Source organism: Cydia pomonella, chromosome 4 (assembly GCF_033807575.1).
Source record: "Cydia pomonella isolate Wapato2018A chromosome 4, ilCydPomo1, whole genome shotgun sequence".
In the NCBI taxonomy this organism is placed as follows: domain Eukaryota; kingdom Metazoa; phylum Arthropoda; class Insecta; order Lepidoptera; family Tortricidae; genus Cydia; species Cydia pomonella.
Window position 1 is genome coordinate 15,369,935 of NC_084706.1, and position 12,331 is coordinate 15,382,265.

The 12,331-nt window shown below is 39.7% G+C and overlaps 1 protein-coding gene across 1 annotated transcript; it reads right to left on the minus strand.

Annotated features, from left to right (window-relative positions):
• Positions 1-219: 219 nt before the first annotated feature.
• LOC133517137 (uncharacterized) lies at positions 220-2,661 on the minus strand. The gene is made up of 2 exons (XM_061850296.1): positions 1,311-2,661; positions 220-858 (listed from the first exon to the last, which is right to left on the minus strand). Exons 1-2 carry the CDS (start codon positions 2,128-2,130, stop codon positions 836-838), a joined length of 843 nt encoding a protein of 280 aa, XP_061706280.1. The 5' UTR covers positions 2,131-2,661; the 3' UTR covers positions 220-835.
• Positions 2,662-12,331: the final 9,670 nt, after the last annotated feature.

Sequence of the window (12,331 nt, forward strand, 5' to 3'; positions counted from 1 at the left end):
CATTATTAGGCATTGGAATATTAAAATTGTCTTTATCGATATAATAATTATAGAAATTGGCTCCACAAGTCTTTTTACAACTATCATGTTTTCCTATAAATTTATCCTCATTAAAAATAACAGATCTGGACTGTATAACTCTGTGAGGATTAGTGGGATCAATCAAACGGTATCCTTTAAAGGTTTCACCATAACCAACAAAAATTAACGCTTTTGACTAGGTACATGTGCATAAGCAGTACACCCAAAGACACGTAAATGACTGATGTCTATAGGAGACCCAGTCCATAAGCTCTCGGGAATTCCACCTGAAAGCGCTCTGGTAGGAGACCTATTTTTCAGGTAAATGGCTGTCATAACTGCCTCTCCCCAGTAACGGTTACACAGGCCGGATTCCTGCAGCATAGCCCTAGTTTTATCAAAAATCGTTTTAAAAGCCCGTTCCGCTGTTCCATTTTGAGCAGCATTGTAAGGGACAGTGGTTTGGTGTAAAATACCATGGTCTTTAAGATAATTGGCCAGTTTATTATTTGTAAACTCAAGGCCATTGTCACTGCGCAAAATTTTAATGGATAAACCAGATTGTTTCTCTATCATAGTTTTAAAATTAATAAAATGTGAACTCACCTCTGATTTGTGCTTCATAAGGTAGCCCCAAGTTTTCCGGGTATGGTCGTCTGTGAAGGTCAAAAGGTAACGAGCTCCACCCCAAGTTTTGACTTGCATAGGTCCAGCCACATCTGAATGGATGAGTTCTAAAGGTTGGGTAGTGCGCTTCATGCTGACAGCAGGATATGGTGCTCGCACCATCTTGCCTGTCAGGCATGGCTCGCATCTACCACTGATGGTGTCTTCTTTCTGAAAATGTAAGTTCATGCATTTCTTCCCATCACCAAGAACCCTCATACCTGGTTCAGACAAATGAGCTAAGCGTCTGTGGATTAGGTCCATTGGCACAGTCGAAACAGTGTGAGCATTCACTGTCTCTTGCCTAGTCTGCAAGAGCTTGGAAGACTCCTCCTCAAGGATGTGTCGCATTTGAGCCTTGTATTTATACAGACCATTTTCCTTAGAAGCAACTAATACTTGATTGCCAGTGACTTTAACATCATCAAAGACTTTACAATGATCCCTATCAAACATGACAGTATAACCCTTTTCAGTAATTTGACTAACAGACAGTAAATTGCTGGAGAGGTCAGGCACATGGAGAACATTTATAAGGCTAATATTGGAGCACAAAGGGACCCTACCAGTACAATTGCTATGTAACTTATTACCATTAGCTATATAAATAGTAGAGTTTTTACCTCTAGGTTCTTCTAGTAACTCCTTATTAGCAATCATATGTTGGGATGCGCCGGAGTCCACCACAAAGTCATGGCTGCTGCTGCCGCTGCATACCATGGCTGATGCAAACATAGTGTGGTTCTCTTCATTGTTCTTCAGCTCCTTCTTGCGTTTAAAGCAACGCTTGATAGTGTGTCCGCTCTTCTTGCAGAACTGGCAGAACATAGGCGATGACTTCTTCTTTTTGCTTCCTAGGTAGGCCTTCACACCCTCCTGGTCACCCGCACTTCTCCGGTGTTCTTCTTGCAGCAATCTGGCCCGCACAAGCTCCACCGTGAGTGTGCTCGTAAGACAGGCGGTTTCCAGACCCGACACCAGGTTGTCAAATTCCTGCGATAAACCACTCAACAGGATTTCCGCTACCTCATCGTCGTCTATTTTCTTGCCTATATCGTCGAGCTGTTGAACGAGACGCATGACCGCCTCGATATATTCCGACATACCGCTGTACTGATTATATTCAATTTTATGCAGTTGACGTAACAAGAGCACTTTTCTGTATAGACCTTTGGACTCGAAGGCATCGGCAAGCTTCTTCCAGGCGTCCTTTGCCGACGTGGCATCTCGCACGTACTGGTACAACGCGGGCTTAATCGTTAAACATATCTTAGCTAAGGCGCGGCTCTCGCGGGTCGCATCGGTATCCGTACCTTCCACGCAGCCCCATAGACCATCCAGCGTAAGTAACATTTTCACGGCAAATTTCCAATTTGAATAATTTCCCAAGCCATCCAGCTTCTCGACGGGAATATGTCTGTTATGTTCATTATGTGACGACATTCTTGACAACGAAATTGTGATAGTGGTTGAGCAAGCGAAGAATTAGTAGGTTATAATATCACGAGGGCGATGCGATTATAACCTCAGAATATCAATGTTTCCGACATACCTTTCTTAGGTTTTGATTTCCAGTTTCCTCGCGGCACAAGCATCTGGGCGCATAATCTGATGTGCAGGATGCAGGCGCAGGGCTCGGCGTAAGAGTGCCACGAAGGATTGTGGTTTATGTCGTCGGAAATAAAATCATATCCTTGCTCAACAAAATAGTAGTTTTAATTTACCACAAATTACACTACATTTCGTATTCGTCAAAGCACGATGTACATTGATTAAAATGTCACATATTTAAATATAATAAAATGTATAATTGGGAGTGACTTCATGGAGAGCCATATATCGAACAGGGGAGATCAAAGACAAACCGGATAGGTTTTTATAGAGCGGTATCATAAAGAAGAAACATAAGTGTTGCCTGTTTATATTGATAGACAATACATGTAAAGGGTATACTACACGATTTCTAACAAAAACTAATAGGGGTTTTCAGGAAACATTTTTTGATAAAGTGATTATATTCGGAGATAATCGCTCCGAAAGAAAAAAAAATGTGTCCCCCCCTCTAACTTTTGAACCATGGGTCCAAAAAATATGAAAAAAAACCAGGGACCGGACCCGCTTACCCTAACCCGTTCAAAAACCCGGGTTATTGTAAAGCTGTGTTCCAAAAACCGCTTCATTTCGGTAAGCTTTTGATTGGCTTACCGGTTAAGAAACTAATCCTTTTATTTGAATTAATTCAGGTTAGCGCTTACCGATATTAAAAACCCGGGAAAGGGTTACCGCTTCAAGCGCTGATTAAATACGAACAAGCTGTTTTAACTTTTACGTGAACTGCATATGGTCTATTAACGTAGCGCCCGACGCGAAACACGGCGGTTCCATTCCCTACGTGCACGTGCGAGTGCGCGGCGCGGCGCGGCGGCAGTCGGTATTTGTCAAAGGCTTTGTAATTTGCCGACCTAATATTGTAGACCAATAGTGGGACCGGATTTTTGCCCTATAAGTTTCGATAATTCTAAAGAGTGAAAAGTGATGTTTATCTGGTATGGGACATATTTTTAAGCATATTTGTAATACATGAAGAAAATTTAGAACGAGCGTTAGATATAAATAAGGTATTTATGTATTTTTATTGATGAATTTTGAATATTGAATTAAAGTACAAAATTTAAGCATCGTCTTTTATAATATGTATGAAGCTTTATGCTATCAAATTTTTAGAAAAAAAATCAACGTGCTACTTTGCCAAACTCAAATTAGCTTATTATTTTGTCAATATTGAATTAAAGTTTGAAAAATCCACAATATCATATCTAAATTCTTAAGTTAATAGGCAAGGCAAAAAATTAGAAGAATAGGATATGTGCTTTACAATTAATATGCGTTTTTTGTCCTGTAAGATCTAATATTGAATTAAAGTCCGTAGAGATAAGTCTATTACTATAAAATAATATATGCAGCCATTTTATGGAAAGTAAGAAATATCTGTGTGTAGCTTGCATTGTAATAGTAAAATCAACTTAAAAAGGCGCGAAATTCATAACCACGCCGCGCTGGTCCGTCAACATGTCGGCTCGGCGCGCGGGAGCCTATCGTAGCCGACCTAGTGAGCGATAGATACCTCGCCCCGCCCGCGCCCCCCGCTCAGCTTCGCAAGCGCTGTTTGTCTTTTCTTTCAAATCATTCATTTGTTTGTTTATCGTGCACATAAATTAGATGCGGACATTACATGAATTTAATTATAGAATAAAAGTTATTATGACTTCAAAATGAGTGAAAAATGTTTGATATGTGTACTGTACTGACTTAGTAACAGAGAAAAAACGAGGAATTGAGCAGCTAATAACTGCAAGCAAATAATCTTTCTTGGTGATGGGAAAGTTAAATATTTCTACGGGAAGGAGGAACTACGTTTCCATAAAAAGTGTAGATTATACATTGAGTCGAAGGCTATACCGGCGTACAAAAGACTAATGGAGGTGGCATCAGAGGGCTTACCGCGAACCACGTTCGACGTGTTGCCTCCCTGTCATACTTACGTACGAATTTACGAGTGCGACAGAGAGGTAACACGTCGAACGTGGTTCGCGATAGGCCCTCAAATGTACGATGACGAAGTGACGATGATGAAAATTACATTTTCAAAACTTTTGTCTTTTGTTACCATTGTGTTAGCCGCCTGTACTTACTTTCAACATATATTAGTAGTTTATGTTACTGCTACATAATAAAAGGCATTAAAATACACGAGTGTGGGCTTAGGAAACGAACGAAGTGAGTTTCTTAAAAAGATCACACTAGTGTTTTAATGCCTAATTATCTTATACCTTTAAACGAGCAATTCTTGTATATATATATTTCCGGGATCTCGGAAACGGCTCTAACGATTTTGCTGAAATTTGGTATATGGCGGTTTTTGGGGGTAAACAATCGATCTAGATTAGTCTTATGTTTGGAAAAACGCGTGTTTTCGAGTTTTCATGCGTTTTTCTTTCGACGCAGAATATGGTCGCTAATTTCGTGTTGCCGGCCACTGTCCGTCTGGTCCAGCGGGTTAAGACGCGGACTGCTAAACGAGTGTTACGGGTTCGAATCTCGCCTGGTGACTAACTTTTGTTTTTTTTTATATGTTCAATTTTATATATAATTTTTTAATTTTTATTGTTTTATACAAGATTAATTTAGTAAAAGAATGTAGTTAAGATTATCACCTATACACCACCATATTACAATAAATAGTTAGTTATAACCGAGCAAAGCTCGGTCGCCCAGGTACTGTATAGTTATTGCAGGTAGTTCGCAATCACATTTTTAGCACAGGCATTATAAGAGAGGTATGGGCATTGTAAATGTCACCTGGCTCTGTGTGGTAGGGCACAGCACAGCGGATGTCATTCCAGCTCTAGAGCAGAACCCAACTGGGGAAGTACCTCCACCTTACAGAAAATCGCAGCCAAATAACACTAGACTAGACCCTACTCATAGTGTTGTGTTCCTGCCGATGAGTAAGGTTGCCAGAGCTCAACGAGGGGTGGGAGGGTGTTAGGGTCAGCAACGCGCATGTAACTCCTCTGGAGTTGCAGGCGTACATAGGCTACGGATACTGCTTACCATCAGGCAGGCCGTATGCTTGTTTGCCACCGACATAGTATTAAAAAAAACAAAAAAAACAAAACAATTAAAATATTTCATACGACATGTGCTAATTATTTGTCTCAGTGTAAACAAAAATATATCATAATTATGATATCAATTTTCAAAATCAAAATGGCGGACATGTTTTATAACTTATTTTAAGAAATTATGAGTATTTTAAGACTAAAAAGCAAGAAATTGTTTCTTGCTTCTGTTTGTATATGTATCATGTAGTATTTGATGTTTTCATTATTTTTGAAAGTCCTCAGGGTGCCGATTACGAAAATGACATCCATTATGGAACCCAAGATGGCGGACATTCATTTTTCTTAAAAATCGGTATGGGTGTCATCTCCGAGGTTCTTCGAGGTTCCGATTACGAAAATGACGTCCATTTTGCAATCCAAGATGGCGAACATTATTTTTTCTTAAAAATCGATATGGGTGTCATCTCCGAGGTTCCTCGGGGATCCGATTACGAAAATGACGTTCATTTTGAAATCCAAGATGGCGGACATTAATTTTTCTTAAAAATCGATATGGGTGTCATCTCCGAGGTTCCTTGGGGTTCCAATTACAAAAATGACGTCAATTTTGGCGGTTCTTGTTGGTGCAGATTTCAAAAATAGAGACCATTTTAGAATTAAAGGTGGTTGATATCACGGCTACACACATCGACACCCATTTCAAAAAGTAGCGTCCGCCATATTTATTTTCAAAATAGATGCCATTTTTGAAATCCACACCCCTAAAAACCCAGAAAACAACACCCATGACGACTTTTTCAAAAAAGTGACGTCCGCCATCTTTATTTCCAAAATGGACGTCATTTGTAAAATTAGTACACATACATCATACAACATGAAAACTAAAAACATTTCCATCCTCTTTTGGGCAGTTGTGTAAGTCTGTGATAACCCTAGGTAGGTACGGAGACCTTGAGCGGTATCGGCATTTACGCAAACATCAAAGGCGTCGGCCCACTGTTACTTTTTACACTGTGCTTTTAGTGTGTAAACGAAAACGTCACATGATATATCAAAAGAAAAGTTATTTTATCTTATACCTTTAATTAAACGAGCAATTCTTGTATATATATATATATTTCTGTGATCTCGGAAACGGCTCTAACGATTTCGCTGAAATTTGGTATATAGGGGTTTTTGGGGGTATACAATCTATCTAGATTAGTCTTATGTTTGGGAAAACGCGTGTTTTCGAGTTTTCATGCGTTTTTCTTTCGACGCAGAATATGGTCGCTAATTTCGTGATGCCGGCCAGTGTCCGTCTGGTCCAGCGGGTTAAGACGCGGACTGCTAAACGAGTGTTACGGGTTCGAATCTCGCCCGGTGACTAACTTTTGTTTTTTTTTATATGTTCAAGTTTATATATAATTTTTTAATTTTTATTGTTTTACACAAGTTTAATTTAGTAAAAAAAAAGACCTATGTAATAAGAGAAATCGACAATAGATGGCGTTACTCTGTGACAAGTGCTGTAAGGTTAAAATCGATTGTAAATAATAATAATTGTCAGTTCACATTTTACTTTTTAAGTTTATGTAGATTATCAGCACCATATTACAACAAATAGTTATAACCGAGCAAAGCTCGGTCGCCCAGGTACTATATTACTAACTGTACTAGGTTGCCATTTTAACAAGTTGGTCCAGTCCATGGTTGCCTACATTTTATATAAAAATCGGTTAATCTAGGCGACCATTAACTGGACCAACTTTTTTAATACGGCAACTTTCAAATAAGCTTTCATTTGATATATCATACGATGAAATAACAAACAAAAAAACTATCCGTACGCAATCTTACAAGGCAACCTACTTGAAATGTATCACTGTGAATTTTGTCTTACATTTATTTCTTATCAGAAATAAATAACATGAGGGTGCATATACCTTATAACGTATCTCTATATAACAATCGGTTATCAATTAGCATTAGCGGTTAACAACAACATTCCCCTTAAAACAAATAACTATCGCGAGGAAAATACCAAGTCCAAACATCTGAAAAAAATCGGGAAAGAAAAGCTGCAACTGGCTTTTAAAATGGTACAAGGAAGGGTGGTCATCTGTATGAGAATGTGTTTTTTTTGTCTCTATTTGACCCAATGGTTGACTGGTAGAGAATGCCTTTTGGCATTAAGTCCGCCATTTGTGTTTTTTTTTGTTTGTGCAATAAAGTTTAAATAAATAAATAATATTCATGTAACGCGATAACGAATTCTACGTGAACGAAACCGCGGGCAATACCTATTATAATAACAACAAAATAACAATTTTCTATTGCTATTAATTTAAAACATGCTTTAGGAATTTTTTTGATGGACCGTAAACGCAGTCAAGGGCACCCCGCTCCCCACTACCGTTGTTCGCTGCCTCCTGCCACAGCGCGCGGCGCGCGCAAACTTGCCGCGCGTTTGAAACTTAACGTATTTATATAAGCAAGGAATGCATACATATCAGTAATGAGTGTCGCCGTGATTTTATATTTCTAAATTTTTGTTTAGTAACTGAGATCATTGTTGATGATCGATTATTATTAACTCTACAAACTTTAATTCAATATTAGCTATACTGCTTAACCTGAAATCAATATCTAGACAAGCACATTGTCTACATGTCTAACTTTTTACTAGAATACTAAGTTGATCGATAATATCGTAATTTTGCAATATCAGCAACTCTAATTCTATATTTACAAAATAACTCGTGTTTTTACGTTTACCAGAAAGCAGCTGTTCCAGATTTCTAAAAACTGAAAATTGTACATAAATTGAAGTGTTATTCGATATGCTAAAGTTTTCTGTAACTTTAATTCTACATTTACTTAGTTATTAGCAAAAATTAAAATATTTAAATATAACCGAAAGCTCAAGCTTAAAATTTCTAACTTTTTACCAAAGTGTTATTTAACATACTCCCAATGACATATCAAAAAAGAAAAAACTTTAATATTATCGAAACCCATTTTTGTTCAACCGCTGGTCTATTGCTAATTCAAACAAAAGTGTACGTTAAGTCAAGTAGCGCACAACGTAGATTTCAAAACACATGCTAAAGTTTAAGGCAAATTACCTAATATGGTAAGGCGTTGCATTGATTTTGGTATATTTTTGTTTAGTACCTATGTACAGTCTCATTACTGTACATGCTTACGTTGCGATAAACTATAGCGTAAGCCCTACGTGATGCATACGTCATGTGACATTAAGAAAATAGAAAATAGATTAATTAACGCACAATAGAAATGTCAAGGGTATGAATCATCTAAGAAATTATAATTATATTTAATATTGTTAAATGTCACCTAAATGCCATGCACGTAGACAGCCACTATATAAACCCTGGTTTTCCTCAATAAATCGTTCAGTAACCATCCAACCTTCAGTGTATTATTCTACCTCCGCCACCAGCGCTACCAGTCGCATCAAGCAAGTGTAAGGGCTAACGGCCCCTACATTTTATGGTCCTTCGAACCTCTCCGGGTCCTTCGCTGCTCACAAAAGGTATTTAGTGTTTTGTTGCTTATTACGATAGTGAATCGGTTTACTGGCCTCCCACAAGCGGGTCTCACCAGTAAATTGAGAAGGCACATATATCATGCTAAAAGCACTGATTGCCTGTGAGCTGTGAGCACGGACATCGGGCTGAACCAGAGGTAATACTCCACCCACGCTGCGCTCCGGAACCTACAACTACAACAGACGGGGTGCAAGCTCAATCACATCGATCAAACTCGTCAGCTCACTCATACTCGGTAAACTACTGAGAACATCAGCTTAACAATTGGCTATCCTATCGCCTGTCACGGTAACAAGAAACCCGGCGGTGATTGGACATAACAACTAACTTCAAGCGACAGCTTAGCCTTCAACTCATCATGAGCAAACTCCTGCAGCAACAAGCCTGCTTTGAAAGCATCAAGTCCCTGTGCGCCAACTACAAGAAAGACTCAGCGGACAGGAAAACTCGCGACTATTTAAACAAACGGCTGGCAAATCTCGACGCCTTATGGGATAAGTTCGAGAGCCAACATGGGGTCCTCGAAACAGAAATCGAGGACAAAAACATCACCTACTTTCAGGAAGACATCCACACAAAAACAAAAAACATGTACGACGTTACTAAGGCGGATATGCTAAACTTGATTCACAAGCTAACTGAAGCGAACAGTTCAGTACAATTCGACCTTACAGAGCGTCTGGAAGGAACGGAAACCGGAACCAGTGACGTCATTCAACTGTTAAGCAAACAAGAATGCAACTTCAAGGCAATCGACCGAGCGATGTCAAAAATTGCCATTGCACCTAACAATGAAAAATGGGAATTAGAAGATAATCTTAATATCCTAAAATCAAAATGGACGGACATAGACAAACAACACTGGGAGATAGATGGCTTACTCAAAGGCGCTCATGAAACTTACTACAATATATTCACCGACATAGAAAACAGGTACGATTCCATGCGAAAGGATCTCAACAGCAAGATATGGACAACGTCACATTATCAAAAATCGGCACCTCGCATTTCGATACCCGAATTCTCGGGAAACTACAACCAATGGATTTCGTTCAAAGATCTTTTCGTAGAAACCGTCCACAACAATCCAACAATCAACAAGGCACAGAAGATGCAGCATCTCAAAACTAAACTTCGTGGAGAAGCAGAAAGATTGGTCCAGCATCTCACAATTAACGCAGACAACTACAACTCATGCTGGGACATTTTAAATCAGCGTTATGACAATCGGCGTCTTCAATTTACTTCCTTTATGAACACCATGCTGAATTTGCCTACCATTCAACAACCAGATGCCTACAACCTGAAGAAAATGCATGACGTCATAACCGAATGCTTAAGTGGACTAACAAATATTGGCTTAGATACCACAACGTGGGATCCTATTATCGTTCATTTGATGACTTTGAAATTGGACGCATCCACACACAGCGACTACGTACGGGACCTCCAAGACCACAGGGAAGTTCCGGTGTTACACGACTTTCTCTACGTTCTAGAGAGCAAATTCATGGTTTATGAAACCATGAAACGCGCCAAAAAGGATGTCACCACCCAACAGAAGCAAGCATCCGTGAAACCCTTTAGTAAGGAATATCAAACCAAGAAGCCTAACTACAATAACTTTAACTATTTCAAGAATAACTTCAAAACATACCATGCAACACACGGTCAATGTCCACTTTGCGAAGGGGGGCACTCGCTGAGACAATGTCAGAAGTTTGTTGACCTGGATATACCGCAACGCAACAGCATGGTTGCGAAACTAAAGGTCTGCAAAAACTGTTTGTCCGATCACAGGGACAGGGAATGCAGATCTCAAAATACGTGCAAGGAATGTAACATGAAACATCATTCATTATTGCACAATAATAACATGAAGAAACAAATAACTTCTAAATATACAAAATTTCCATTCGGGCCAAAGCCATCAACTTCCACTCAACAACCAACGAGCCATCATATAGCAACAAATGAGGTAGAAGTCCTGCTAACTACGGTTCAGCTTCAACTTCAAGCAAGCAACGGGACATTTACAACGCTACGCGCATTACTAGATCAAGGCTCTCAGCTAAATCTCATAACTGAAAATGCCGCACAATTACTAAACCTACCCAGGAAGAAGCTAAATGGGACTATAACTGGAATCGGGACCTTAACCTGCAAAGGAAAAGCAGAGCTTAAGGGCAAGTCCTTGCATTCCGATTATACATTTCAAACAAAAGCATTTATCGTCCGCAAAATAACTAGGAACTTACCTAACTCCACATTCAAGAAAGCAGACTGGCCGCACATACAAAACTTAAAACTAGCGGACCCTGACTTCGACGTGTCGCGCCCCATAGACCTGCTATTCGGGGCCCACGTCTACGCTGACGCCCTCATGAACGGGCTAATAAAAGCTGGTAAAAGGGCTCCAATTGCCCAACAAACCCAGCTAGGTTGGATTATCAGTGGAAGCCTGACAACTCCCACCTCACCCAGCTGCCACGCAGCCTTAACTAACATGGATGAACTTACCAAATTTTGGGAAAATGAAGACATCTCGCAAAACGACGCGGATAGGTCTACGGACGATAAATGTGAAGATTACTACCAGCAAACTGTTAAGCGGGGCCCCGATGGAAAATACATTGTGAAAATGCCACTAAGCGCAAAATACGAAAAAAAGCTGGGAAATTCAAAACAAATAGCGATCTCTCAGTTTCTACAACTAGAACGCAAACTGCAAAGGCAACCAAAACTAGCCCAAATGTATCGGGAATTTATGAAAGAATATTCGGATCTGCAGCACATGAAGCCTTCAAATTCATCCTCAGCACAAGACTGTTACCTTCCGCATCATGGGGTGTTGAGGGCAAAAGCATCCACCACAAAGTTAAGGGTTGTTTATAATGCATCACAAAAAACCAGCAGCGGCTATAGCTTAAATAGCCTCCAAGAAAAGGGTCCTAACCTACAAAGGGACATTCAAGCCCTGATACTAAAATGGAGGTCCTACAAATACGCCTTTTGCGCTGATGTCCAAATGATGTACAGATGCATATGGATCTCTGAGGACCAACAACATCTTCAGAAGATAATATGGCGAAACTCGCCTTCTGAAAAACTTCAGGAATACCAACTCTGTACAGTAACCTACGGCCAAAAATGTGCAGGTTGGTTAGCAACAAGAACACTCAAGCAGTCGGCCATTGACGATGGTCACAAACATCCCGAAGCTGCCGAAACACTAAATAACGAATTCTACGTTGACGACCTCATCAGCGGTCGCAACTCAATCGAAGAAGCAAAAGAACTACAGAGCTCACTAATAAGCCTACTCAAAGGTGGAGGTATGAACTTACGAAAATGGTCAGCTAACGACCCAACTTTGCTGGAGGATCTAACCAAAGATCAAATTTCAACACAAATATACGACTTCAAACATGAAGAATCTATGAAAACATTAGGACTTGGCTGGAA

Excerpts from the sequence above, each read along its gene's own strand:
- LOC133517137 (XM_061850296.1), bottom strand. The coding sequence starts at position 2,130 with ATGTCGTCACATAATGAACATAACAGACATATTCCCGTCGAGAAGCTG. Across the intron at positions 859-1,310 it reads GTTACTAGAAGAACCTAGAG|AAAGAAGACACCATCAGTGG; the intron begins GTAAAAACTCTA and ends TTACATTTTCAG.